The sequence below is a fragment of the Gallus gallus genome, chromosome 31, assembly GCF_016699485.2.
Source record: "Gallus gallus isolate bGalGal1 chromosome 31, bGalGal1.mat.broiler.GRCg7b, whole genome shotgun sequence".
In the NCBI taxonomy this organism is placed as follows: domain Eukaryota; kingdom Metazoa; phylum Chordata; class Aves; order Galliformes; family Phasianidae; genus Gallus; species Gallus gallus.
In genome coordinates, this window is record NC_052562.1 from 2019636 (window position 1) to 2046091 (window position 26456).

Below are 26456 nucleotides of genomic sequence, written 5' to 3' on the forward strand. Positions count from 1 at the left end.
CACCCCCTAGGCTGAGCGACACTACTTGAGGGTGATGGGACATTTTGGGGGGAGAAAAAAATGGGGGGGGGGGGGTGCACTTTTTATGGGACACCCCACAGGTGTGTAGGGTGGGTACAGAGGGGCTGTCACTTCAGGGGGGTGTCCTATGGGGCAGCGGTGACACTGAAGGAAATGTGGTGTTTCCTGAACAGCAAACGTCTGCTGTGTGGTTGTGGGGAGTCCCAAAATTGGCGTAAATGTACAAAAATAGGAGGTGCAGCGCTGTGGGGCTGTGTCCCTTAACTGTCTTCTCTCTGTACGTAGATCCAAATATCCCCCATCCAGCATTTCCCCAACGCCTGAGGAACAGGTGGAGGTAGGGACAAACATCAGCATCCAGTGCTGGAACCAGGGTTATCAGGGCACCATCTCTCTGCACCAGGGTGGGCACTCAGCCCCTGTCCAGCACAGGAACACCAATGGTGGGGGCATGGCCACCTTCACCCTCTTTGGGGTAACCCCAGCTGACACCAGCATCTATTGGTGCTTCTACCACATTGCAGACACCTATCTTCTGCCCTCAGCCCTTGGGGGCCGTGTGATGCTGAAGGTGACATGGGGACCTGCACCTCCAGGTAGGTCAGAGCCCCCCATTTGGGTGCCCCTTGTGTCACCCATGGGCGGCATCCCCAGGGACTTTCTTCCAGGGATGCAGTCACTCCACCTCTCACACCCCACAGTTGCTGAGGAGTCCCATGGGAATCTGGTGGTGGTGATGGTGAGAGGATGCGCTGCTGCCCTCGCCTTTGGCCTTGGCCTCTTCTTCCTCCTCGCTGCCCGCAGCCTTTGGATACACAGAGCTGACAGTACTGGGGGTGAAAGTTTGTAACTGATTTCATGCCATATGTAATCCCTAGAAATATTGATAATTACCTTCAACTTCTGCTTTGACCCTATCTACAGACCTGCACGTACCCCTTACGTGCCCTTCTCTCCTGGCTTCAACTGGAATAAAGTTCATGTTTTCATCTTGTCTGGTGTGGTGCTGTGTTTTGGCTTTAGGAGAAAACCAATGCTGATGGCACAGCCGTGGTTCAGTTGTAGCTGAGCAGTGCTGCACAGAGCCACAGATGGTTCCGCTTCTCAGCACCCTGGGCTGCCAGTGAGGGGCTGGAGGGCACCAGGAGCTGGGAGGGGACAGCAGCAGGCCAGCTGACCTGCACTGCCAAAGGGATATTTCACACCGTATGGCATCGGGTGAGAAATGGAACTCTGAGGGGAGCTGTGTGAGGTGGTGACGGGAGAGCAGCATGGAAAGAGGTATCCAGTATGGGAGGGAACGAGCTGTGCTGGAGGTGGTGTAGAATGGTGTTCAGAATGATGATCTTTTCTTCCAACATCCAGATAGCGTCAGATGTGGAAGCTTGCATGGAGATCACCATCGTCGTACGGCAACTCACGAAAGAAATGAAGTGGAAATTTGGAGAGGAACAAGCAGTGAGGGAACTGGCTGACTAACTCCGGCAATGCCAGTTCCACCAGCCAGAAGGAATCCAGGGACAGTTGGGTTCAGAAAGGAGTGCCCTGTTTGGGAGGTTCCGAAGATTCACCTTTCTCACAACTCACCGAGTGGGACGGGACATTTTCCTTGGCATCATGGGCAGAATGCCCCGGATAAAGAGCAAGAGGAATCCAGAAGGTCTATGATCTGAGTTGAGAAAGAAGGATTCTTGTTTGGGCCATGTCTGAGCTCTGTGGCAGCTGCTCACGTCTACACGAGTTCAGCCTGATGTAGAGTGCAGAACGGATACAGGACTTGTCAAAAGGACGTTGATTGAGATCTGGTGAAGGTGAGGCCATTTTTTGTGGAGTTTGAGGTGCCGCAGTGATAGCAGTGCAGGAAGATAGATGTGTTGTGCACCAAACTGAGTGAGGAACTGAGTCACTGAGAGCAGTGATAAGGAGTTTGCAAGCTGAACTGGAAGTTGAGCCAAAGGTGTGCTTGCATGCATGGATAGCACAGCACAGTTTGCAGAACCATCTGCATGAGGCCTTTGTGAGAGAGCATCAATTACAGATAACTGTTGCTGACCTGGAGGAGGAGGATGTGGTGTCTGAGCGTGGCAGACCTGCGAAGCAACAGGTAGGTGTGTGTTGCTAGGAAGTGGCCTGCTACTGCCCATGGCAGGAAATGGGAGATACAAAATCTAGATGTGATGATAAGGCTGTCCCTCAGTTTCACCCTTTCACCCAAAAAGAATATCAAAATGAGGATGGGGAGCCCCTGGGGATGACCACAAAAAAGAGCCCATTGCCATCAGCTGGAAGGAATCTCACTGGAGAAACTGAGACCGAATGTGTGTGCAGAATCTCCTCAGCCGGTGGTGCTGGCATTGGGCTTACTGAAGAGCCTTCCCCTTCCCCTTCCCCTTCCCCTTCCCCTTCCCCTTCCTCTTCTCCTTCCCCTTCCCCTTCCCCTTCCCCTTATTCTCCTTTCCTTTCCTTTCCTTTCCTTTCCTTTCCTTTCCTTTCCTTTCCTTTCCTTTCCTTTCCTTTCCTTTCCTTTCCTTTCCTTTCCTTTCCTTTCCTTTCCTTTCCTTTCCTTTCCTTTCCTTTCCTTTCCTTTCCTTTCCTTTCCTTTCCTTTCCTTTCCTTTCCTTTCCTTTCCTTCCCTTCCCTTCCCTTCCCTTCCCTTCCCTTCCCTTCCCTTCCCTTCCCTTCCCTTCCCTTCCCTTCCCTTCCCTTCCCTTCCCTTCCCTTCCCTTCCCTTCCCTTCCCTTCCCTTCCCTTCCCTTCCCTTCCCTTCCCTTCCCTTCCCTTCCCTTCCCTTCCCTTCCCTTCCCTTCCCTTCCCTTCCCTTCCCTTCCCTTCCCTTCCCTTCCCTTCCCTTCCCTTCCCTTCCCTTCCTTTTCCGTGCTGCAGAGTCCAGCTGCAGGGCAGGTAAGACTGCGCTGGACAAGGGACCGTGTAGGCAAATAGGTAGGCAAATAGGCCCACCAAAAAGCTCTTTTTAGGGCTTTTTTTGAAGCTAGCAAAAGCACTGTACCGGTGCCGGGGGGCTGTCAGCTTGTGGGTGGGCTGCTGAGCCAGCAGGGGCAGAGCTGGCACTGCCCACTCTGATCTCACAAGCTCGACCTTGACCTTTTGCTGTGCGGCTAGAAGCATTCTTCGGAAGCTAGCTTCCACCCACTTAACGCACTAGGTGAGAAATTTGTGCTACCTTCCACTGTTAACAGGAAGGGAGTCAGTGTGTGAGCTGTCAATGGTTTAAGGGCTGGTCCAGCCCGGTTCCGTGACTCGTGGGGTGGAGGGATTTCGCAAAATCCGTGCCTCCAGGAAAGGAAACAGGGGGCCCCAAATTAATTAAGAACAGCAGCAACGATCTGAGGAGAAATAAACTCATTTTATATCATATCATATTGCACTGGAATGTAAGATAACACACTCTAAAACAATATAAATCAACAATAATTGAGAGAAAGATTGTCCGAGAGCCAAAGGCCTTACGCTAATACTGAAGCCTTGCATGAAGTCAGGAGCAGCAGCAGTGAGCTTATCCGACTGGGAACACGGTGAGACGAGGAGAGAGACAAGACCTGCACCTTTATATCTGTTCTCTTGAGCAGGAATGATAACAGTACTCGAAAAGGCTCTTGGGGAATGTAGTTCTTCTTCTCTTCCAGACAGGTACCCGGAACTAAAGCATTTGCTCTTTAACTCCCAGTACACTGCATGATGTTGTGATGTGGAATACTGATAACCAAAAATCATAAAACCATGACAGGCAGTATATAGATTCTCATTAAAATTGATAACCACATGTGGACCTTTGCCTTTTATTTTACCTTAATCCAACCAGGGGTATTTGCCAATCTAGTCACCCCTTCCCTCCACATACAGGTGAGATGTGACAGCAGCTCTTTGCAGCCTGTGTTCTTCCCCTCCTGGTCAGTTGTGTCCCATCCCACATCAACATTCCCTGTGTATCCAAGGCATGTCCCAGATCACAGCACCCAAAGCCTGGGCGTGAGGGTTTCATTCATTCTGCTGATCCTTTCTCCTCCTACTGCCTGGACCCCAGTCTCCAACTGGGAGGACCGAGGAGATCGTTGCCTGTGCTCCTAACCCCATCAGCATATCCCCAAGTGATGTAAGGTCCTTTTTGGTGTTTTGCAATGCCCTGGTTGCAGCCTCATGAGAGCCAATTGGAAAGACCAGCAGTGAGTAGCAGTCCTTTGGCTTTCTCATACCTGCCACAGAATCATAGAATCATAGAATCGCTTGGGTTGGAAAAGACCCACAGGATCATCCAGTCCAACCATTCGCCCTTCACCAATGGTTCTCGCTAAACCATGTCCCTCAACACAACATCCAAACGTTCTTTGAACACCACCAGGCTCGGTGACTGCACCACCTCTCTGGGTAGCCCATTGCAGTGCCTGACCACCCTTTCAGAGAAGCAATATTTCCTAAAGTCCAGCCTGAACCTTCCCTGGCACAGCTTGAAGCCATTCCCTCCAGTCCTATCACTAGTCACCCGAGAGAAGAGGCTGACCCCCAGCTCACTACTACCTCCTTTCAGGTAGTTATAGAGAGCAATAAGGTCTCCCGTGAGCCTCCTGTTCTCTAGACTGAATAATTCCAGATCCTTCAGCCGCTCCTCATAAGGCCTGTGCTCCAGACCCCTCACCAGCTTTGTTGCCCTCCTCTGGACACGCTCCAGGGCCTCGATGTCTTTCTTACAGTGAGAGGCCCAAAACTGGACACAGTACTCGAGGTGCGGCCTCACCAGCGCTGAGTACAGGGGGATAATTACTTCCCTGTTCCTGCTGGCCACACTATTTCTGATACAAGTCAGGATGCCATTGGCCTTCCTGGCCACCTGGGCCCACTGCTGGCTCATGTTCAGTCTAGCGTCAATCAACACCCCCAGGTTCATTTCCTCTACACAGTCTTCCAGCCACTCTGCCCCAAGCCTGTAGCATTGCCTGGGGTTATTGTGGCCAAAATGCAGGACACAGCATTTGGTCTTGTTAAATCCCATCCCATTGGCTTCAGCCCAGCTATCCAACCTATCCAGATCCCTCTGTAGGGCCTCGCTACGCTCCGGCAGATCAACACTTCCAGCCAGCTTGGTGTCATCTGCAAACTTACTGAGGCTGCACACAATGCCCTCATCCAGGTCATCACTGAAGATATTAAACAGGACAGGCCCCGGCACTGACCCCTGGGGAACACCACTCATGACCAGTCACCAGCTGGATTTAACTCCATTCACCACCACTCTCTGGGCCCGGCCCTCCAGCCACTTCCTTACCCAGCCAAGAGCGTACCTGTCCAAGCCACGGACTGCCAGCTTCTGCAGGAGAATACTGTGGGAGACAGTGTCAAAGGCTTTGCTGAAATCTAGGTAGACCACATCAACAGTCTTTCCCTCATCCACCAGACGGGTCACTAGATCATAGAAGGAGATCAGGTTGGTCAAGCAGGACCGGCCCTTCCTGAACCCATGCTGGCTAGGCCTGATCCCCCGCTTGTCCCGCACATGCCGTGTGATCTCCCTCAAGACAATCTGCTCCATAATCTTCCCTGGCACCGAGGTCAGGCTAACAGGCCTGTAGTTCCCCGGATCCTCACTGCAGCCCTTCTTGTAGATGGGAGTCACACTGGCAAGCCTCCAGTCTTCTGGGACCTCACCCATCAACAAGGAGCACTGACAGATGATGGAAAGCAGCTCGGCTATCACCTCCGCCAGTTCCCTCAGCACTCTCGGGTGAATCTCATCTGGTCCCATGGACTTGTGGCAGTCCAGTTGGAGTAGCAGGTCCGTGACTGTTTCCTCCTGAATTGTGGGGGGTTTAGTCTGCTCCCCAGCCAAGGCTGCCGGGTCTGAGAGTGGAGAAACCTGAGGATAACTGGTCTGACTTTTAAAGAATGATGTAAAGAAGGCATCTTGAAAGCCATATCTCCTTATCCTCAGTGGTCACATTCCCAGCCTCATCCAGTAGAGAATGGAGATTCTCCCTGGTCCTCCTCTTACTGTTGATATACTTGTAAAAGAGTTTCTTGTTCCCTTTTACCCCAGCAACCAGGTTGAGTTCAAGCTGGGCTTTTGCCTTTCTGATTTTTTCCCTGGACATCTAAACAACTTCTTTGTATTCCTTCTGGGTTGCCCGTCCCTTCTTCCACAGGAGGTAGATTCTCTTTTTCTGCTGGAGCCTCAAGAATAGTTCCCTATTCATTCACGCCAGTCTTCTTCCGCGCCGGCTCATTTTGCGGCTCAGGGGGACAGCCTGCTCCTGCGCCTTTAAGACTTCCTTCTTGAAGAGCAACCAGCCATCTTCTACCCCTTTACTCTCTAAGACTGAACCCCAGGGGACTCTCCCTACTAGTCTCCTGAACAATTCAAAGTCTGCCCTCTGGAAGTCCAAGGTAGCAGTTTTGCTGTTCCCCCTCCTGACTCCACCAAGAATCGAGAACTCTACCATGTCGTGGTCACTCTGCCCAAGACAGCCCTCAACCTCTACATCTTCCACCAGACCTACTCAGTTTGTCAACAGCAGGTCTAACGGGGCAGCTCCTCTCGTAGGTTCTCTTATCATCTGCATCAAGAAGTTGTCCTCCATACATTCCAGAAACCTCCTAGACTGCTTCTTCTGTGCTAAATTGTATTCCCAGCATATGTCGGGGAAGTTGAAGTCCCTCATGAGGACAAGGGCTGGCGATCGCGCAGCTTCGGCCAGCTGCTCATAGAACACCTCATCTGTCTCTTCATCCTGGTTCGGCAGTCTATAGATGCTCACCAGGATGCCTGCCTTGTCAGCTCTTCCCCTGATCTTAACCCATAAGGATTCAACCTTATTATCCCCACTCATAAGTTCAGTAACGTCAAAGCGCTCTTTAACATAGAGAGCCACACCACCACCCCTCCTCCTTTGCCTATCCTTCCTGAAGAGTTTGTAGCCATCCATTGCAGCACTCCAGTCATGGGAGTGGTCCCACCACTTGTTTCTGTAATGGCAACAAGGTCATAGCTTGCCTGCCGCACAGTGGCTTCCAACTCTTCTTGTTTGTTGCCCATGCTGCATGCATTGGTATAGACACACTTTAGCTGGGCCTCTCGCCTCACCTCTAATCTCATTATCGCTCCCCCAGGCTCACCTCTAGTAGGCCTGGTTTTATCCCCTTCCCCCCTCATGTCTAGTTTCAAGACCTCCCTACAAGTCCTGCCAGCTCCTGGGCAAGGATCCGTTTCCCCCTTTGAGACAGGTGATACCCATCTGCAGACCTCAGGCCAGGTGCCGAGTAGACCGCCCCATGATCAAAGAACGCAAGACTCTTGCATTTGCACCAGCCTCTCAGCCATGCGTTCATGCGATGGGTTTTCCTGGTCATTGCATTGTCTTTCCCTGCCACTGTAGGAATACCTGCAAATACTACTTGTATGCCTGCATTGTCAACTAACCTCCCCAGTCCCCTAAAATCATTTTTTATAGCCCTCAGGCTTCTGTCAGCAACCTCATCACTGCCAGCCTGAACTATCAATAATGGATAGTAATCAGAGGGGAAGATCAGAACAGGAAGTTTCCTAGAAATATCCCTGACCCGGGCCCCAGGGAGGCAGCACACCTCCCTACGGGTAGGGTCAGGCCGACATATCGGACCCTCAGTTCCACTCAGGAGGGAGTCACCTACAACTATCACTTTCCTTTCTTTTTTGGAGGAGGCAGTCTTTAAGTGTGGAGCTGACCTCCTCACCTTAGATACACTTGGAGGCAGTCTTCCCACCTCATCCTCACTCACCTCTCCCTCCGGTTTCAGGGCATCAAACCTATTATGTAGAGACACCTGGGGAATCGAGGTAGGTCGGGGTGGGGGTCACCTGCGTCTCCGAGCTGGGACCTGCTGCCATTCCTCCTCTCCTTTCGAGTTGGATCTCTGTGCTCGACTGCAGTGAGGGAGAGGGTTCACTATGGTTTGGGGGGTGCAATCTCTGCATCTTACTCACAGAGAGTCACTCCACCAGTCAATCTCCCGCTCGCACTCTCTGATAGTTCTTAATCTCTCCACCTCCTCCCTGAGCTCCACCACCAGGCTGAGCAGCTCATCTACCTGCTTGCACCTCACACAGGTGGCATCCTTCCCATCCTCTCTTGGCAGCAGCAGGCTCTGGCACTCCCTGCAGCCAGAGACCTGCACGGCCACATTTCTGGGCAGGCCCTCTGTCTGGGTCGCCACAGTCTTCTTGGGGCAAGCCCGCTGCCTGGTAGAGACCATGTTCAAACTGGAGGTCTCAGGGACTGTCCGTAGGAGAGTGGGTCTCCTGAGCAAAGACAAAAGGAACAAAAGAAACACTCACGTGTCCTGCCACAAGAGCCAGCTCCCACACCTGCTGCTGCAGTATTGTATGGGCAGCGTGGGTTGTGCTCTGTCATGGTTTTATGATTTTTGGTTATGAGTATTCCACATCACAACATCATGCGGTATACTGGGAGTTAAAGAGCAAATGCTTTAGTTCCAGGTACCTGTCTGGAAGAGAAGAAGAACTACATTCCCCAAGAGCCTTTTTGAGTACTGTTATCATTCCTGCTCAAGAGAACAGATATAAGGGCGCAGGTCATCTGACTTGTCCCTCTACTTGTCTCACCGTGTCCCCTGTAGGATCGGCTCACTGCTGCTGCTCCCGACTGCACGCAAGGCTTCAGTATTAGCGTAAGGCCTTTGGCTCTCGGACAATCTTTCTCTCAATTATTGTTGATTTATATTGTATTATAGTGTGTTATTTACATTCCTATACTATATTTAGTAAATTAGTTTGTTTCTCCTCAGATCGTTGCTGCTGTTTTTAATTATTTTGGGGTCCCCTGTTTCCCTTCCTGGAGGCACGGATTTTGCGAAATCCCTCCACCCCACTAGTCACGGAACCGGGCCGGGCCAGCCCTTAAACCGTTGACAGTTCACACACTGACTCCCTTCCTGTTAACAGTGGAAGGTAGCACCATTTTCTCACCTAGTGCGTTAAGTGGGTGGAAGCTAGCTTCCAAAGAATGCTTCCCATTCCCCTTCCCCTTCCCCTTCCCCTTCCCCTTCCCCTTCCCCTTCCCCTTCCCCTCCTTCCCCTTCCCCTTCCCCTTCCCCTTCCCCTTCCCCTTCCCCTTCCCCTTCCCCTTCCCCTTCCCCTCCTTCCCCTTCCCCTTCCCCTTCCCCTTCCCCTTCCCCTTCCCCTTCCCCTTCCCCTTCCCCTTCCCCTTCCCCTTCCCCTTCCCCTTCCCCTTCGCCTCCTTCCCTTCCCCTTCCCATTCCACTTCCCCTTCCCCTTATTCTCCTTCCCTTCCCTTCCCTTCCCTTCCCTTCCCTTCCCTTCCCTTCCCTTCCCTTCCCTTCCCTTCCCTTCCCTTCCCTTCCCTTCCCTTCCCTTCCCTTCCCTTCCCTTCCCTTCCCTTCCCTTCCCTTCCCTTCCCTTCCCTTCCCTTCCCTTCCCGTTCACCTCCCAGAGGAGGTGAGCACATGGGGGGTTCCTGGTGGGCTGACGGATGTGGGGCAGTAGTGGAGTACTGGGGAAAGGTGAAGAGTCGTGGGGTTATCGGGAGGGATATGGGGTCATGGGACTCATAGTGGCAGGATGTGGGGTTGTGGTAGTATGGGTTAGAGATATGGGATCATGGTGCTCTGTATCTCGATACAAGGCCAACGGGCAGGACATGGGGCAAGCGGACAGCACGTGGAGCTCTGGGGTGGGATGGGGGGTCATGGGGCTGTGGGGCAGGAGATATGGCTGTGGGGTAGCAGGGAGGGTTTTGTGGTGGCGCATGAGGTTTTGATGAGTTGTAGGGTGTGGAGAGCTGTGGGAGAGCGGTGGGATTTGGGGGCAGTGATGGGTTTCCAGATAGGGAGGCTCAGTGCCCTGCCCCTCGTCTTCTCCTCACCCTGAGCAGGAAATGCATTAATCAACCAAACTAAATCCTTATGGGGGCAGCACTCTCCTGTGGGTGTGGAGGAAGCTCTGCGGCCTCACCTCATAACCTCATGACTCCACACTGTACCCCATAACCACTAACCCCATGTTCCTGCCCCACAGCAGAGGTTATGGCGGACGATGGCTGCCAGCGCTGTCCTTTCAGTGATGGCATTGTCCCATTGTTCCATCGTTTTTGTGGCAGAATATCACAGAGTGTTTGGTGACAATGGGTCTGAGGCTGATGGGGAAGGTGGTTATGGGGTGAATTTGACCAAGACCAGGGAATCCGGGATCCGCCGGATCTCCAGCCCCAACACCAACTGCAACATCTCCAGCCTCAAATTCTCTGCCTGCACAACCCCAAACACACCGCACATCCCCACCACCACCCTGTGGACTTCCCAGAATGCCCCTGAGACCCAACCAAGCCTGGGCTACCACTGCTACGATGACTTCTCTCAAGCCCAGCTGCACTTTGTCCTCCCACTGCGCCTTTCTCTCTTCCTCATCCTCTTCCTCATCCCCTTTGCCATCACCATGTTCTGCTACATCGGCCTCATCCGTGCCCTCCTCACTCGACCCCACATCCCGCTGCAGAAGAAGTACCGCACTGTGGGGCTGGCTCTGGTCACCATGGTCAACTTTGGGGTCTGCTTTGGACCCTACAACCTCTCGCATGTGGTGGGCTTTGTGCAGCAGCGCAGCCCTGAGTGGAGGCCCTACGCTCTGCTCCTCACCACCCTCAGTGCTGCGCTCGACCCCTTCATCTTCTATTTCTCCTCCAGTGCAGTGCGGAGGGCGGTCAGTGGGATGGTGGGAGCAATTCGGGGCACAATCTGTGGGTTTTGGGGTTGGTGTTGGCAGAGACAATGAGCCCCAACCTGGAGGAGGTTATGGGGTAAATGAGGTTCTTGTGATTGGAGTGGGTTTAATGGGGTAGGAGGTCAGAAATGGGGATGCTCCCAGATTCCTTGTGGTCAGCGTTGTCCCGCAGACGTGTCCAATGTTTGTGGGTCAACCAATTTTTGGTCAGTGTATCATTGTCCCATGGGGTTGGGGTCGACATGGAAACATGGTAGAGATCAGTGGTGTCAATGAGATCCCATCAATGTGACCAATGTGGTCAATGCAGAATCGTGAGTGTGACTTAATGTTGTCCCCGATGTCCAATGGGGTTGGGATCAATGTGGACCAAAGGATGAATGTGGACCCAGCGTTGCTTCACCCCCACTGTCCCCAATTCCTTCCATGTCCCCCATGTCTGCACTGCCCACAATATCCAGGAATGTCCCCAGTTCCTCCAATGTCCCCACTGTCCCCAGTGCCCTCAGTGCCCTCAGTGCCCCCAGTAATCCCAGTGTCCTGACAGCTGGCAATAACTTCAGGGCCATCAGCACTTCATGGAGATCCCTCAGCACACAGCCCCTCTTTCCATGGAAAGCGGCTGTTCCCAGATCAGAGGACATCTGCGGCCTCAAAGCACAGTCCCAGCAGCCCACCGCCATCAGGATGTGCCCTGTACCCTGTAGGGCTGATCATAGGTGCAATAACAAGGCAAAAGTACTAATTAAAACCTATTCAGCAGCCATGCATTTCTCTGTCAGTTCCTGGTCTCGTGGCAGTGACAGCCTGGCACAGCAGTTGGCGCAGCAGTTGGTGTGGGCAGGGCGAGCAGGAGGGCAGAGCATCGCTCCCCACTGCGGAGATCAGCTCACCCATCAGCTGCCTCCCAAACAACACATCTGGATGCGGTCTCTACGAGGCTGAAAGCTCTTGCCCAAAATCAATGCAGCTCCCAGTGTGAGTGTCCACCCCAAAACCTGGCCATGCAGGTCTGCAGCAGCTGGAAGTGCCTGAGCCTGCACCCAGGTCATTGCCTAGGGTAAGGTGGTCAGCTCCACTCCTCCAGACCCCCTTCAGATAGGAGAGAAGGGTGGCTGTTGTAGGGGACTCCTCCTGAGGGGAACAGAGGCTCTGACACATCAGCCAGACTCTACCTGTAGGGAAGTGTGCTGCCCTCCTGGGGCCCTGCTCAGGGACATCACCAGGACACTCCCTGCTCCGGTTCACCCCTCTGGCTGTTCTCCCTAACTGATGGGTCAGGCTGGCAGTGATGCAGTCACTGAGAGAAGGCTGAGGGCCATGCAAAGGGTGTTCAGGGCACTGGGGTGGTCAGTGGGCAGAGTGGGAGTACAGGTGGAGTTCTCCTCTGTCCCCTCAATGGCAGGGAAGGATGCTGAGAGGACTGGGAGAGCTCATCTGATAAATGCGTGGCTGAGAGGTCGGTGCTACGGCAGGAATTCTGTTTTTCCTGACCACGAGGCGGTGTACTCTGTGCTGGGCTGATGGCTGCAGGTGGATCCCAGCTGTGTGAAGGGGGAAGCGGATCTCAGACCAGGAGCTGTTGGGGCTCACTGAGAGGGCTTTAAACTGGCAGTCTTTTGGAGACAGCGTGAGACACGAAGGGGTGACAGTCTGTGTGGGACGCCCCAACTGGGGATGTGTGCAGTGCTCTGTGTGTGTCACCACTGGGTGCCCTCAGTACCACCACCCACTTGGGGACCACAAATACCACATGAGGAGACGACATCACAGCACGCTGTCCACAAGAGGAACAGACAGCAGCTCTTCGGCCACTTCTTTTCTCTGCTGCAGACTCGCTGTCCCCAAGCTGCTCCTGCCTCATGGCACCATTAGCGGTGGCCCTCATTCTCGGTGAGTGACCATGGGGACGTGGTGCCACGGGGGTTGGTGGCCCAGTGTGGGACCAGGACCGTGTCCCTTGCAGGTTGGTGGCTGGTGGCTGCGAGCAGGGCACAGCAACGTGAGTATGGGGACAGGGGGAGAATGGGGACAGAGGGAGGGGTGCGAGTGGAGGGGGAGAGCAGAGGGGCCCAGGAGGGTGTGCAGGGACAAGGCTGACTGCTGTCCCCTGTCCTAGTGCCCCGACCCTCCCTGTCACTGCACCCCAGCCAGGGGGTGTCCCTTGGGGACCCTGTCACCCTGCGGTGCACCTTCCCCGGCTGGCTGCCCGGGTCTGGCTGTACAGGGAAGGAGCTTGGTCGTACCCCAAGGCGAAGGAGAAGGAGCGGGACGCGGCCGAGTTCTTTTTTGTTAGCACACTGCAGGAACACGCAGGTCATTACTGGTGTCAGTACCAGGTGTCTGAGTCAGCCGAGGTGTCAGGGAAGAGTGACCCCGTGGAGCTGGTGCTGATAGGTGAGGACACTGGGGACAGCAAATGGCTCTGGGTGCTCCCCACAGGACCGTGTCCAACTGCTGTCCCCTCCCTCATGCAGATCTCAGATATCCCCCATCCAGCATTTCCCTTCACCCTGAGCAACATGTGGGAACAGGGACCAATGTCACCATCAGCTGCTGGAACAAGGACTACAAGGCCACCTTCCTCCTGCACAAGGATGGGAGCTCAGACCCTATCCAGCGCCAGGACTCCAGTGGTGGGGGCACAGCCACTTTCACCCTCTTTGGGGTGACCCCAGCTGACAGTGGCACCTACAGGTGCTCCTACCGCCCCTGGCGCTACGCCTTCATGTCTTCACCCCCTGGGGACAGCGTGATGCTGGAGGTGACACCCACACCTGCACCCCAAGGTAGGTACAAGCCCCCATGTGTTTGTCCCCAGTGCCACCCATGGGTGGCAGTGTCATCACATTCCTTCCCCATGGAGGTGATGCTGGGGATGAACACACCCAAGTACCTGTACCCCACAGGTGCTGAGTTGGTGTCCCGTGGGAACCTGGTGGTGGCAGTGGTGATGGGCTGGGCTGCTGCTCTCATCTTTGGCCTCGGCGTCTTCTTTGTCATCGATGCCCGCAGCCTCTGGATACGGAGAGATGAGAGTCTGGGTGGGGAAGGGATTTAATGGCTTGGATCTCCTGTACATCTCCTACACATCTCCCCAGTCTTTCTCTTCCTCTCCTTCCATTCTTCTCTAGAATCCACCAGGTGTACCACTGGATCCACGATACATTGCCTATCGATTCCCCCAGGTGTTCTTTGCCCCCATTCCAAAACCTATAAATCCCCCATGTATCCCCTGCCTCCCCTTCCAGACCCTATAAATTATCTAGTCCCAGTCATCTTGTGCATCTGTGTCCATCCTTTACTGATCCACTATAAATCCACCCAAGTGTTACCTGCATCCACCTCCACCCCCTGCCTATTCTCACAAGTCCAACAAGTTTCATACCCCGTTCATCGCCCATAACCCCACAATTCTCCGGTTCTGTTTTGACTCCGGTGCCTACCCACAAAATCCTGAGGTGGCGAAGTTCCAGATAGGTCTTTGGGTCAGGAACCCCGGATCCCAACCTGTCCCATCTGCCCCCCATACTCCACCTGGAACCCAAATCCCCTCACGGGAGGACCCCAGGACTCCTCAAATCATATGACTGCATTAGAGACCCCCAGGCCCCAAACTGAAGTCCATGGGGGCACCCACCACTCGACAGCTCCCAGATACCGATGCTAACACGGGTGCTGGAAGACCCCATTAATGCCTCCCTCCCAGGTGTCTCCTTTTTGGGGTGCACTGTGTGGGAGAGACCCCAGTTCTCTGTTTTGGGCTCCCTGATGCTCTGTTTCCCCTCTCAGTGATTCCCAGATCTCACCAAATCTAACCTCCTCAAGTCACTGCCAGAGCTCCCATATGCTTCTCTATCACATCAAATCCCTAAATGCTCATCTCTAACCACAGCATCCTTTCACTGCCCTCAAATCCTTCCGCACCCTTTAATACCGTGAGTGCAGATCCCCACAGCTGTGAGCAGAGCGTGTTCCAACACAACTGCTCTCAGCAGTACTGCAGCCTCAGAGCTGCTGCTCACAGCGCTGAGCTGTTCCTTCCCTCTGGGCCATCCCAGCTCTCAGGGCTCTTTCCTTCCCTGCGCTGGCACTGCTTCTCCTCTCAGAGGGCTGCCCTGCAATTCTGGATGCTTCTGCCCGTTGGCCTGCAGCGTGTGCTCATGGCACAGCGGCCATGGATGCAATGTGCTCCTTGTGCTCAGCAGTGCCATCACTCTCGCACTGCAGGAACCTCACCGCGGGAACTCCTCACATGGTCACTCTCTGCTCCACACAAGTGCTGTGGAACAACAAAACCCATTTTCTGACAGGTTTTCTTTGCTTGCTACCTCTCAAACATTTGCAAGACAAGGCTCTTGTTGTAACAACTGAGGCTGCAAAGCCCGAGATGCCGTGAGATAACCGGACAGCTTTTGTGTGTCCACCAATGGCACTGCTTCACCACAAGAACCTTTCTGGTACAGACACATTTCTGACCAACGTGGCATTGTGAACTCACTTCTTTACATCCTTGTGGTGCTGCAGCTGCCTACCAGCAGACACAGAGGGATGCCCAGAGAAGCTGCATTTCTTGCTGTCTCCTTTTGGCCAGGTGGAGACTTCAACCTTTAGATGAGCGCTCTCATCCCCCCTTCTGCTCCAGCACTGCAGCTCCTCAAAACGGACCACGATTGCTTTTCTCCTTCCATCACTCTCTCTTACATTCCTTCTCTGCTTCTCTCCATTTCCTCTCTTTTCTTTCTTTTTCTCTCTCTCCCTCATTTACATCCCATCTACAACCTCAAACTCCAATGTGGACACCTAAGTCATATTCATAGGAGCACCAAATCTAAGCCTCTGCACACCCCTAAAGCCTTAACCACCCCACAGACCCCATGGGTACCCTCAAGCCATGCTTTGGGAACCCCTAACTACACCTGTAGCGTCCCTCAAAGTCTGACCCAAGGAGACCCCAAATCTCAGCCAGCCCAGAACAACAAGCGCACTCTCTTGGCTATTATCCCACATACTGGGATCATTGGTCCCCCACATGCACTTTGGGGAACCCCATGGTATCACCTCACTGTTCCCCTGTGTCTCCAGGTGCCACACGCTGACAACGAGGGGCTGACCTACACTGAGCTGCAAGCTGTGACCCCCAGATTCTGCCGCCCTGGGCGCAGCGCGGTCCCCCAGCCCCCGGTTATCTGTCTCAGGTGTTTGCCAAGGATGACATTTCCCTCCTGCTGTGCTCCGTCCTTGGCAATAGTTTGTCACAGATGTCCGTACCCCAAAGGGCGGTGCCATGGATGAGGCAGATGTGGAGCGCTGGGTGTTTCTCTCCGCTCAGAGAGGGCTGATGGAGCCTGGCAGAGACACACAGCCACAGTTCTGAGCTGAATGCCTGCCTGCAGTGCTGTGCATTCCATCGGAAGATTCACAGCTCACGTGTTCATGGTGGCATAAAATGGAGTCTCACAGATAAACCCCCAAAGGGATGAATTTCTCCTCACTTTGGAGCCCTGTTCCCCCATCCCCGCACACAGCACAGAGCACAGCAATGTGTCACAGCGCACAGCACCATCGGCCATCGCTCCCATCAGCACCGCACTGCGCCCCGTGTCTCCATCTCAGCTCACACAGTGCCCATCACACAGCGCTGTGTGGCTGCGGGGAGCCATGGGTGCGCGCCTGGGCTTGGGCCGGGCTACTCTGTGGGGCAGAGCTGATTCCATATGGGGTGGGGTGGTGGGGGGCAGCCGCAGGACTCGACGGTCCCCACAGATCACCCCAGCCCTACAGTTCTGTCCCTCTGTGCGATCTCCTCCCAGCTCTGGGACCCCCAACCCCAAACCACAGCACCGCCCCACAACCAGCCCTGTGGGACCGCACTCCTTCCCCATCTGCCCCAGAGGAACTCCTCATTCCTCAGGGATCCCTCACACCTTCCCAGTCCTGCCCGCAAATACACCCACCGTGCCTCTGGCAAACAGAGCTCTTGGCAATCCACCCCAACATCTCATCACCAGTCCTGTGGGACATCAGATCTGTCCCCAGCCACCCCAAGGCCTCGATGAGTCCATGTTCCTGACCACACGTGTGCACACCAATAGGTCTGCATCCCCGTGTGTGCCACTGGATGTCTTCATGTATATTACATGTGTGTGCACAGTCACATACGCACAGCAGCCGTACACACGTGTACTACATGCTTAGTGCTCTGCCTCTGTGTGTCTGTAACATCGTGTGTGTGCACAGATACACGTACAAAATAATGCACATGTGTGTGTCCTTAGCATGTGTCAGAGGTCTGTGTGGGTGTCACTGTGTCCCCAGTGGTTCCTGCTGCTGTCCTCATCGAGGATTGTGGAGGAAAGCACAGTGGGGACAGAGTTTGGAACCCAAAGTTTGTGGAGACAGCAGGCTGGATGTATTGGGGACCGCCTGTGACATCCCATGTGGGACACCCCACTGAAGCCACGTGTCCTGTGTTTTACACCCCCTTAGATGATGCCGTGCATTGCCACACACTGGCAGTGCTTTGCAGGAAGCGTGTGACAGCTGAGAGGTGACTGCCTGTGTGGGGCATCCCAACAGGGACTGCAGTTCCAGCTTCATGCAGAGAAGCCCATGGCGTATCCCCATAGACACCACCCCTTGGCGACCGTAATTGCAACACTGAGGAGGTGACATCATGTCACTTCTTGTCCCTTGGAAACTGAAAGCAGCTCTCCGGCCACTTCCTTTCTCCGCTGCAGTCTCACTGTCACAAGCTGCTCCTGCCTCATGGCACCAATGGTGGTGGCCCTCATCCTGGGTGAGTGACCATGGGGATGTGTTGCCATGGGGGTTGGTGGCCCAGTGTGGGACCAGGACCGTGTCCCTTGCAGGTTGGTGGCTGGTGGCAGTGAGCCGGGCACAGCAATGTGAGTATGGGGATGGGGGGAGAGGGGAAAATGGGGATGGAGGCAGGGGAGTGTGGTCAAGGGGCCAGCAGAGGAGCCCAGGAGATTGTGCAGGGACAAGGCTGACTGCTGTCCCCTGTCCTAGTGCCCCGACCCTCCCTGTCGCTGCACCCCAGCCAGGGGGTGTCCCTGCAGGACACTGTCACCCTGCACTGCCACCTGCCCCGGCTGGCTGCCTGGGTCTGGCTGTACCAGGATGGACAGTTGAGATCCAGCAAGGAAATGGACCAGGAGCAGGACGTGGCTGAGTTCTCCTTGGCTGGCATAAACAAGGAAGATTCGGGGACATATCAGTGCCAGTACCAGGGGTTGGAGCCTGCAGGGAGATCAAAGCAGAGTGACCCCGTGGAGCTGGTGGTGACAGGTGAGGGCACTATGGAAAGCAGATGGCCCTGGGCTTTTTGCACAGGACTGTGTTCCATCTCTGTTACCTCTGCACTCAGATCACAGCTATCCCCCACCTGGCATTTCCCTGAGCCCCAAAGAACATGTGGAGATGGGGAGCAACATCACCATCCAGTGCTGGAACACGAAGTATGGGGCCGCCTTCCTCCTGCACAAGGACGGGCACTCAGCCCCTATCCAGCACCAGGAACCCGATTATTGGGGCACTGCCACCTTCACCCTCTTCGGGGTAAACACAGCTGACTCCGGCACCTATAGGTGTTCCTACCGCATCAGGGGCTGCTGCCTTCTGTTCTCACCCCTTGGGGATAATGTGACCCTGGAAGTGATTCCCAGACCTGCACCCCCAGGTAGGTCTGAGCCCCCATTCGGTGCTCCCCTTCTCACCCATGGCTGACAGTGTCACTGCATCCCTCATCCACTGTGGTGAGGGCTGTGTATGGGGACACCTAAAGCACTTCAACCTCACAGGTGTCAATGGGGGTCCCAGCAGGAACCTGGTGGCAGCAGTGGCGGGGGCCTGTGCTGCTGCCATTGTCATCATCATTGTCCTCACTGCCTCTTTGCTCCTTGTTGCCCAGAGAAGACAAATGCAGAGTGATTTGAGGCCTGGTGGTCAAGGGATTAAATGGCTTTGATCCCCCATAGATCCCCTATAGATCCCCACTGGTGTTGTTTGGTCCCTTCATAATCCCAACATTCTCCTCTCCCTCTGATTCAGGTGCCACCTCCAGAAGCCCTGAGGCCGTGCAGTTCCAGGTCAGTGTCTGGGTCAGGAGACCCTACCCCCAACGTGCCCCATTGCCCCTCCCCCAGTGCTCAACAGGGAACCCCAAACCCTGCCCATAGTGAACCCTTTTATGGATTCCAATGATGTTGTGCATAACAGTAATGCCATCCCAGGGGGCCTCCAAATCTCCACCATGGGGATGCCTCACACCCCAAACTGAAGCCCCCTGGCATGCTCCAAGCCTTAAACATCTCCAGACTCAATGGGCACCCTCAAACGAGAATGCGACAACCAAACACCACTCACAGGGAACCCCAGTGCCACAGCCACAGCTTCCCAAAATCTACACCACCCCACAATCCCAACCCCCTTCTCCTGGAAAGCCCCCCAACCATTACACAATGCCATCATCCCCTCAGGCATGTTGGGATCCCATGGTCACACTGCTGTCCCTGTGTCCCCAGGTGTCCCCCGGTGACAGCGAGGGTCTGACCTACGCCCAGCTGCAAGCTGTGACCCACAGCACCCACCCCCCCGGCTCTTCTACCACCCCTGAACCCCCCATTATCTACACCGAGGTGGGAACGCAGGGACCCCGCTGATGCCCCCAGATGTGTACGCAAACACGGGTGTGTTGTGTGCACACATGGACTTCAAGGGTGCACAGTGCCAGTGTGCTCGGTGTGCTCACCATCACGTGTGAATTACAGCCATGTACCTGTGTGTGTGAACACGTGGATGTGTATTAAACGGGTGTGCACCATCCCATGTGCACAACAGATGTACAAAAACACGTGTGGGACACGCTGAACTCTGTGCCTCTGTGTGTGTCTGTGCGATGCCGTATGTGTGCACCACCAGCTGTACACACTGCTGCTCATGTGTGTCCTTAGCGTGTGCTCCCGGGGTCTGCACTACACGTGTGCCTCCACAGCACATGCATGTCATCAACACCTGCCCTGTGCCTGCACCACATCTGTCCCCACAGCACACGCGTGTCCTTACCGTGTGCTCCCCACAGCGCATCTCCATCTCCACAAGCCAAACCAGCCCCCATCCCACAGTGGTTTTGGGGCAGGATTTGTGGTGAGGAGGGAAAATGCCTTTGGGTGACGGCTGGGAACAGGACAGAGGGGGTGTGGGGTTTTCCAGAAAGTGGGGGAGAAGAGGAAGTTTGTGTGTGGGAGGGCTGTGTGTGGGAGCAGCAGTGAGGGGAAGGGCAGGAGAGCTGACTTCCCCCTTTTGGTGGTGGAAGGGGAAACGCTGGAGAGTTTGTGAGCTCAGTGGAGATTTTTGGGTTCAGATGGAGGATTGTGGGTCGGCTGGATGGAGACCTTTTGGGACCACAGAAAGATCTGGGAGCTTCATGAAGGATCTGCAGTCTTCTCGATGGAGGTTTGGGGCTGGATAGAAATGTTGGGTTGGTTGGAGGCTTTCGGACTGAGTGGAGTGTTTTGGGGTGGATGGAGGTTTTGGTGTAGATGGGGTTTTGGGGTTTGAATGATGGATTTTGTGGTTGAATGGAGTCTTGGGGGCCTGGATGTAGAGATTGTGTCTGGCTGTACAGATCAGATGTTGATGTTGATTTAGGGGCAGGATGGAGGTTTCAGAGGGGACAGAGATTTTGGGGGATGGGTGACATTTATGGGGCTGGATGGTGGATGTTGGGAGTAAATGGAGTTTTTTTGAGATTGATGATGATTTTTGTGGCTGAAGGTCCTGGGGTCCGTTGAGGCTTTGGAGGGCTGTGTGTGGAGGGTGGTGTGGGGTGTGGATGTTGGGACTGGATGAAGGATTAGGGGTGGCTGGATGGAGATTGTGGGGCTGGATGCGGAGTTTGGTGTGAGATGAAGGTTTTGGGAATGGGTGGAGGTCATTGGGATGAATGGAAGTTTAGGGGACAGAACAGTGATTCTGGGGGTCAATTGGAGCTTTTTAGGGTCTGGTTGGGGATTTTGGAGGTGAGTGGACATTTTGGGAGTGGACGGACAGATGGACATTAGGAAAGATAGTTAAGGTGTGTGGGTGGATAGTAGGGCCAATAGGTAGCAAGATAGAGAGATGAACAGGCAGAAGGTGGCTTGAATTTTTTGTGTCCATACTGGATCAGGAGGTGCAGCCCCAGGAGCAGGAGATCCAGCAGGCCGATGGATGGATGGATGGATGGATGGATGGATGGATGGATGGATGGATGGATGAGCAACAGAGTGATGGGAAGCAGCCCACACAGCTGGGAATCTGTCCTCAAGGACAGGGAGAGGAGCAGAGCTGTCAGATGTGTAAGGCCGCTTTGCTCAGGGCACAAGAGCTCTCCATCCCCAGTGCAGGCAGTCCAGAAAGGAAGGAAAGAGAGCGGCATGGCTGAAGCGGGACCTGCTGGTCAAAATGGAGAGCAAGAAGCAGATGCACAGGCAGTGTCAGCAGGGCCAGGGAGCCCGGCAGGAGGTTGGTGCTGGTGCTGGTCGGTGTGGGGCTGGGGGCAGGAAGGCCAAGGCCCAGCTGGAACTGGACGTGGTGAGGGGTGCAAAGAAGTACGAGGAAGGCTTCGACAGGGCTGTCAACCTGAAAAGGAAAGCCCAGGAGGGCAAACCCACCAGTGAGCAATGCAGGCAGGCTGGAAACAACAGACAAGGAGAAGGCTGACTCCTTCATGGGGTATATGGGTTCCACACACTGCCTCTGTGTGTCAGTAGATTCAATCAGACTCAAAAATGGTGTCCCACATTCTGAGAGCAAGGCAAGGTCCATCCCTTGTTCCTGTCCTTCTAATTCAGACTGCAGAAACATTTCCTGATCTGATGGGTCTGGCAGCACCACACACCCTCGCTGACTGCTATTCCGTTCAGCAGTGAATTGGCTCTGCAGGGCTGCCAATGGCCCCTGCCAGGATTTCAGCCTTCCATCAGCAGTGTGCTGAATGACAGCCTCTCCTTCTGGGCTGTCAGCAGCGCTGCTCCCAACACAGCGCACACTGTGCTGTTCTGAGCCCAAGGCGTTCCCGGTGGGGAAGGGCACACAGTGCCCCTTTTCAGCTCCTCAGGAACAGGGGAGCAGCCCAGCACTGGCATTTCCCAGGCAGCCATGGCTTGGCCCTGCTCAGACCTGTCCCGGCATGGAGCCTTCCTGGGGGAGAGCTGAGAGGTCACCTCTGGACATTTCTGGACCTGTCACGGGGACATCTTTATCTACTTATCTCTGTGACACCAGAGAAGCTGCATTTCTTGATGTCTCCTTTTGGCCAGGTGGTGACTTCAATCATTGCATGAGCACTCTCATCCCCCCTTCTGCACCAGCACTGCAACTCCTCAAAATGGACCATGATTGCATTCCTCCCTGCATCTCTCTCTCTTACGTTCCTTCTCTGCTTCTCTCCAATTTCTCTCCTTTCTTTTTCTCTCTTTTCCTCATTTTCCCCCCAGTCATCTTTTATGCAGCAGCCATGATCCATGACAGCCCAGGGATGAGAGCGTGTGGGGCACCTCAACAGGCGCAGTGTGCAGAGTGCATCTCTCCAATTGTCGCACCCCAGAGGGGCCCCACAGTGCAACCACTCCTATGTGCTAATATGTCCACATCAGGAGGTGACATCATATCATCCTGAAAAAGAAAGAGGAACTGACAGCAGGGCTCTGGCCACTTCCTTTCCCCTCTGCAGTCTCACTGTCCCCAAGCTGCACTTGCCTTACGGCACCAATGGCGGTGGCCCTCATTCTCGGTGAGTGACCATGGGGACGTGGTGCCACGGGGGTTGGTGGCCCAGTGTGGGACCAGGACCGTGTCCCTTGCAGGTTGGTGGCTGGTGGCAGCGAGCAGGGCACAGCAACGTGAGTATGGGGACAGGGAGAGAATGGGGACTGATGGAGGGGAGTGTGTGCAGGGGGCCAGCAGAGTGGCCCAGGAGGGTGTGCAGGGACAAGGCTGACTGTTGTCCCTCGTCCTAGTGCCACGACCCTCCCTGTTGCTGCACCCCAGCCAGGGTGTGCCCCTGGGGGACAATGTCACCCTGCGCTGCCACCTGCCCCGGCTGGCTGCCTGGGTCTGGCTGTACCAGGAAGAAGGTTGGTCATACAACAAGAGGAAGAAGAAGGAGCAGGACACGGCCGAGTTCTCCTTTGTTAGCACAAAGCGGGAACACGCAGGTCGTTATCAGTGTCAGTACCGGGTGTCTGAGTCAGCCGAGATGTCAGTGGAGAGTGACCCCGTGGAGCTGGTGCTGACAGGTGAGGACACTGGGGACAGCAAATGGCTCTGGCTGCTCCCCACAGGACCGTGTCCCACTGCTGTTCCCTCCCTCATGCAGATGTCAGATATCCGCCATCCAGCATTTCCCTTCACCCTGAGCAACATGTGGGAACAGGGACCAATGTCACCATCCGCTGCTGGAACAAGGACTATGGGGCCACCTTCTTCCTGCACAAGGATGGGAGCTCAGACCCTCTCCAGCGCCAGGACTTCAGTGAGGGGGGCACAGCCACTTTCACCCTCTTTGGGGTGACCCCAGCTGACAGTGGCACCTACAGGTGCTCCTACCGCCCCTGGCGCTTCATGTCCTCACCTCTTGGGGACAGCGTGATGCTGGAGGTGACACCCACACCTGCACCCCCAGGTGGGTCTCAACCCCATTTGGGTACACCTCGTGCCACCCATGAGTGGCTGTGTCACCTCTGTTCCCCATGGAGGTTGTGGTTGGGGATTTGATAACCCACACATTCCGACCCCACAGGTGCTGCAGGCAGTTCTCATGGGAACCTGGTGGTGGCAGTGGTTGGTGGCTGCACTGCTGCCTTTGTCTTCATCCTCGTCCTTATCATCTTCTTCCTCCTCTCTGCCCGCAGACGTCGGACACAGAGAGATGAGAGCCCTGGTGGGGAAGGGGTTAAATGTCCTTATTTCTCAGTAGATCCCCTCAAACGTCCCTCAAGCTCCCCCATAATCTCATTCCCCTCCGTGTTTTGACACAGGTGCCCCCCCCAAAAAGCCTGAGGCCATGGAGTTCCAGGTGAGTGACTGGGTCAGGGAGCACCATATCCCAGTCTGACCCTTGAAGTGATCCCAGTCCCACATAGAGCCCCAAACTCTGTCCATGGGGACCCCAGGGGACTCCCAACCCTCTCATGCTTTGCCCTAATATTAAGCACATCCCCAAACTCAGCCCATGAGGAACTCCAAATCTGCATCAAGGAAACACCCTGGACCCAGATCCTAGCCCCCTGATCTCCCTGACCCCTCTGATCCTTAAACACCCCTCAGACCCCATGGGCACTTTCACGCCATGTAGTAGGAACCCCAAACATCACCCGTGGGGTGTCCCTCCCACATCACATTTGGGACCCCCATGGTGGCACTCTGTATTTCAGCTGTGTCCCCAGGTGCCTTCCAGTGACAGCGAGGGTCTGACCTACTTGGAGCTGCAAGCTGTGACCCCCAGCACACAGCCCCCCAGCCCCCCCGCCACCCCACAGCCCTCTGTTATCTACACCGAGGTGGCCGTTGGGGGGGCGCCACTGATGCCTCCATACGTGTGCACAAACACGTGTGTGTTGTATGCACACATGTGCTTCCAGCATGCACAGTGCAGTTGTGTTTGTGTGTGCTCACCATCACGTGTGCACTGCATACAGGTACCACTGCATGTGTTCATATGTTACCTACGTGTGCACCATCACATGTGCACAACAGTTGTACACAGATGTGCACTCCGTGATTAACTCTGTTCCTTTGTGTCTGTGCGATGCCACATGTGTACACCAGTATATGTGCACAGTAGTGCATGTGTGTGTCCTTAGCCCGCTTTCTGAGACGGGTAAGGAACGCACGAGGTGACCAGCAACACTTTGTGGACAGCTCTTCGTTCCAAAGCATTGCTTTGGAGCCGTTTGATTTCAAAGAGAAGCTCTCCATAAATGGATGTGTATTCCTGCTCCGAGCCTTGGCTGACTCCATCGTGGTATCCACCCCAGCTGACTGGGAGAGGTGCGACTCAGGAGGCAGAGAAAGATTCACCTCCCTCCAAACCCACTCAGAGGGACGGTGCACATCTGCTCCCTGTGCCTGCACTATCCGTGTCCCCACTGTGTACATGTGTCCTCACCATGTGCCCCACATCAGCGCCTCGTCTGTCCCCACAGCACACACATGTCCCTCCCGTGTGCGCATCTCCAGCTCCACATTCCAAACCAGCACCCGACCCACCGTGGTGTTGGGGCAGGATTCCCATTTCTGGAGGGTTTTATCCCACATTCCTGGATGAGAATTCTGATTCCAAAGTGTTTCATTCTGCTTTCTGAGGGAGGATTCCTATTTCTGAAAGTTTTACCCTTCCTCTACCTCTGAAGGTTTTCATTCCTTCTTTTGGGGATAATGCTTGGATCTGAAGGGTTTTCACCAACCTCTGGGAGGAGATTTCCCATTTCCAAATGTTTTTGTCATCATTTCTGGTAGAATTATCATTTGTGGATGTATTTATCCAAACTTGTGTGAAAAATTCCCCAAATTCTTGGGGAAAATGCAGCCCCAGGAGCAGGAGATCCAGCCAGAGAAGGACAGATGAACGGATGGCCAATGTACTGGTGAAAACCGTCTCCAAACCACAAAAAAATAAATGAAATGGTAACACGGGAAAAAAAAAAAAAAAGAGAGAGAGAGAAGAAGAGTGAGGGGTTGGAGAGGAGAGGAGAGGAGAGGAGAGGAGAGGAGAGGAGAGGAGAGGAGAGGAGAGGAGAGGAGAGGAGAGGAGAGGAGAGGAGAGGAGAGGAGAGGAGAGGGGAGGGGAGGGGAGGGGAGGGGGAGGGGAGGGGAGGGGAGGGGAGGGGAGGGGAGGGGAGAGGAGAGGAGAGGAGAGGAGAGGAGAGGAGAGGAGAGGAGAGGAGAGGAGAGGAGAGGAGAGGAGAGGAGAGGAGAGGAGAGGAGAGGAGAGGAGAGGAGAGGAGAGGAGAGGAGAGGAGAGGAGAGGAGAGGAGAGGAGAGGAGAGGAGAGGAGAGGAGAGGAGAGGAGAGGAGAGGAGAGGAGAGGAGAGGAGAGGAGAGGAGAGGAGAGAAACAAGTCGTCTACAGGGCCATGAATCTGAGAAATGCTGGCTCACATTCTGAGAGCAAGGCAAGGTCCATCCCTCATTCCTGTCCTTCTAATTCAGACCGCAGAATCATTTCCCGATCTGATGGATCTGGCAGCACCACACACCCTCGCTGAGTGCTATTCCCGTTCAGCAGTGAATTGGCTCTGCAGGGCTGCCAATGGCCCCTGCCAGGATTTCAGCCTTCCATCAGCAGTGTGCTGAATGACAGCCTCTCCTTCTGGGCTGTCAGCAGCGCTGCTCCCAACACAGCGCACACTGTGTGGTTCTGAGCCCAAGGCATTCCCGGTGGGGAAGGGCACACAGTGCCCCTTTTCAGCTCCTCAGGAACAGGGGAGCAGCCCAGCACTGGCATTTCCCAGGCAGCCATGGCTTGTCCCTGCTTGGCCCTGTCACAGCATGGAGCCTTCCTGGTGTAGAGCTGCGTCATGGTTTTGTACTTTGCTATTGGTATTCCACATCATTAACATCATGGACAAAAGAGAAGAACTACGTATCCCCAGCGGACCTCACGTTCAGAGAAGGAAGACACATCACGG

At 54.7% G+C, this 26456-nt stretch overlaps 4 protein-coding genes across 6 annotated transcripts; all 4 read left to right on the forward strand.

Annotated features, from left to right (window-relative positions):
- The first annotated feature begins 472 nt into the window (after positions 1-472).
- LOC107050930 (platelet glycoprotein VI-like) lies at positions 473-11524 on the forward strand. The gene is made up of 5 exons (XM_040653998.1): positions 473-617; positions 723-760; positions 1387-1479; positions 2060-2125; positions 10061-11524. The coding sequence occupies exons 1-5, from the start codon at positions 473-475 to the stop codon at positions 10811-10813; spliced, it is 1095 nt and encodes a 364-aa protein (XP_040509932.1). The 3' UTR covers positions 10814-11524.
- Positions 11525-12591: 1067 nt separating this feature from the next.
- Positions 12592-14220, forward strand: LOC121107865 (leukocyte immunoglobulin-like receptor subfamily A member 2). The gene is given in 6 exon segments (XM_040654414.2): positions 12592-12655; positions 12729-12764; positions 12882-12950; positions 12953-13159; positions 13240-13551; positions 13672-14220. Coding segments are annotated over 6 exon segments (807 nt in total). The 5' UTR covers positions 12592-12624; the 3' UTR covers positions 13824-14220.
- Positions 14221-17267: 3047 nt separating this feature from the next.
- On the forward strand, positions 17268-21039 carry LOC431060 (immunoglobulin superfamily member 1-like). Of its 3 annotated transcripts, XM_040654276.2 has the most exons (7): positions 17488-17561; positions 17635-17670; positions 17795-18073; positions 18153-18464; positions 18586-18726; positions 18836-18873; positions 19309-21039. In XM_040654276.2, exons 1-7 carry the CDS (start codon positions 17531-17533, stop codon positions 19444-19446), a joined length of 975 nt encoding a protein of 324 aa, XP_040510210.1. In that variant the 5' UTR covers positions 17488-17530; the 3' UTR covers positions 19447-21039. The 3 variants fall into 3 exon arrangements, with proteins under 3 accessions (XP_040510209.1, XP_040510208.1, XP_040510210.1); XM_040654274.2 differs by having other exon boundaries at positions 17275-17670; XM_040654275.1 differs by lacking the exon at positions 18586-18726 and having other exon boundaries at positions 17268-17670.
- A 1390-nt stretch (positions 21040-22429) lies between these two features.
- On the forward strand, positions 22430-24642 carry LOC121107815 (platelet glycoprotein VI-like; the record flags this gene model as incomplete). Its single annotated transcript, XM_040653999.2, has 8 exons — positions 22430-22559; positions 22633-22668; positions 22786-23064; positions 23145-23450; positions 23568-23708; positions 23806-23843; positions 24214-24363; positions 24631-24642. Coding segments are annotated over 8 exons (1092 nt in total), but the record flags the coding sequence as incomplete, so codon positions are not given.
- Between the last annotated feature and the right edge of the window lie 1814 nt (positions 24643-26456).

Bases quoted from the DNA above. Each gene is read 5' to 3' on its own strand.
- LOC107050930 (XM_040653998.1), top strand. From the start codon at position 473: ATGGCCACCTTCACCCTCTTTGGGGTAACCCCAGCTGACACCAGCATC. The intron at 618-722 runs GTAGGTCAGAGC...CACACCCCACAG, and splicing joins ATGGGGACCTGCACCTCCAG to TTGCTGAGGAGTCCCATGGG. The intron at 761-1,386 runs GTGAGAGGATGC...TCCAACATCCAG, and splicing joins GGAATCTGGTGGTGGTGATG to ATAGCGTCAGATGTGGAAGC.
- LOC431060 (XM_040654274.2), top strand. From the start codon at position 17,439: ATGTCACTTCTTGTCCCTTGGAAACTGAAAGCAGCTCTCCGGCCACTT. The intron at 18,074-18,152 runs GTGAGGGCACTA...CTCTGCACTCAG, and splicing joins CGTGGAGCTGGTGGTGACAG to ATCACAGCTATCCCCCACCT. The intron at 18,727-18,835 runs GTGGTCAAGGGA...CCTCTGATTCAG, and splicing joins GCAGAGTGATTTGAGGCCTG to GTGCCACCTCCAGAAGCCCT.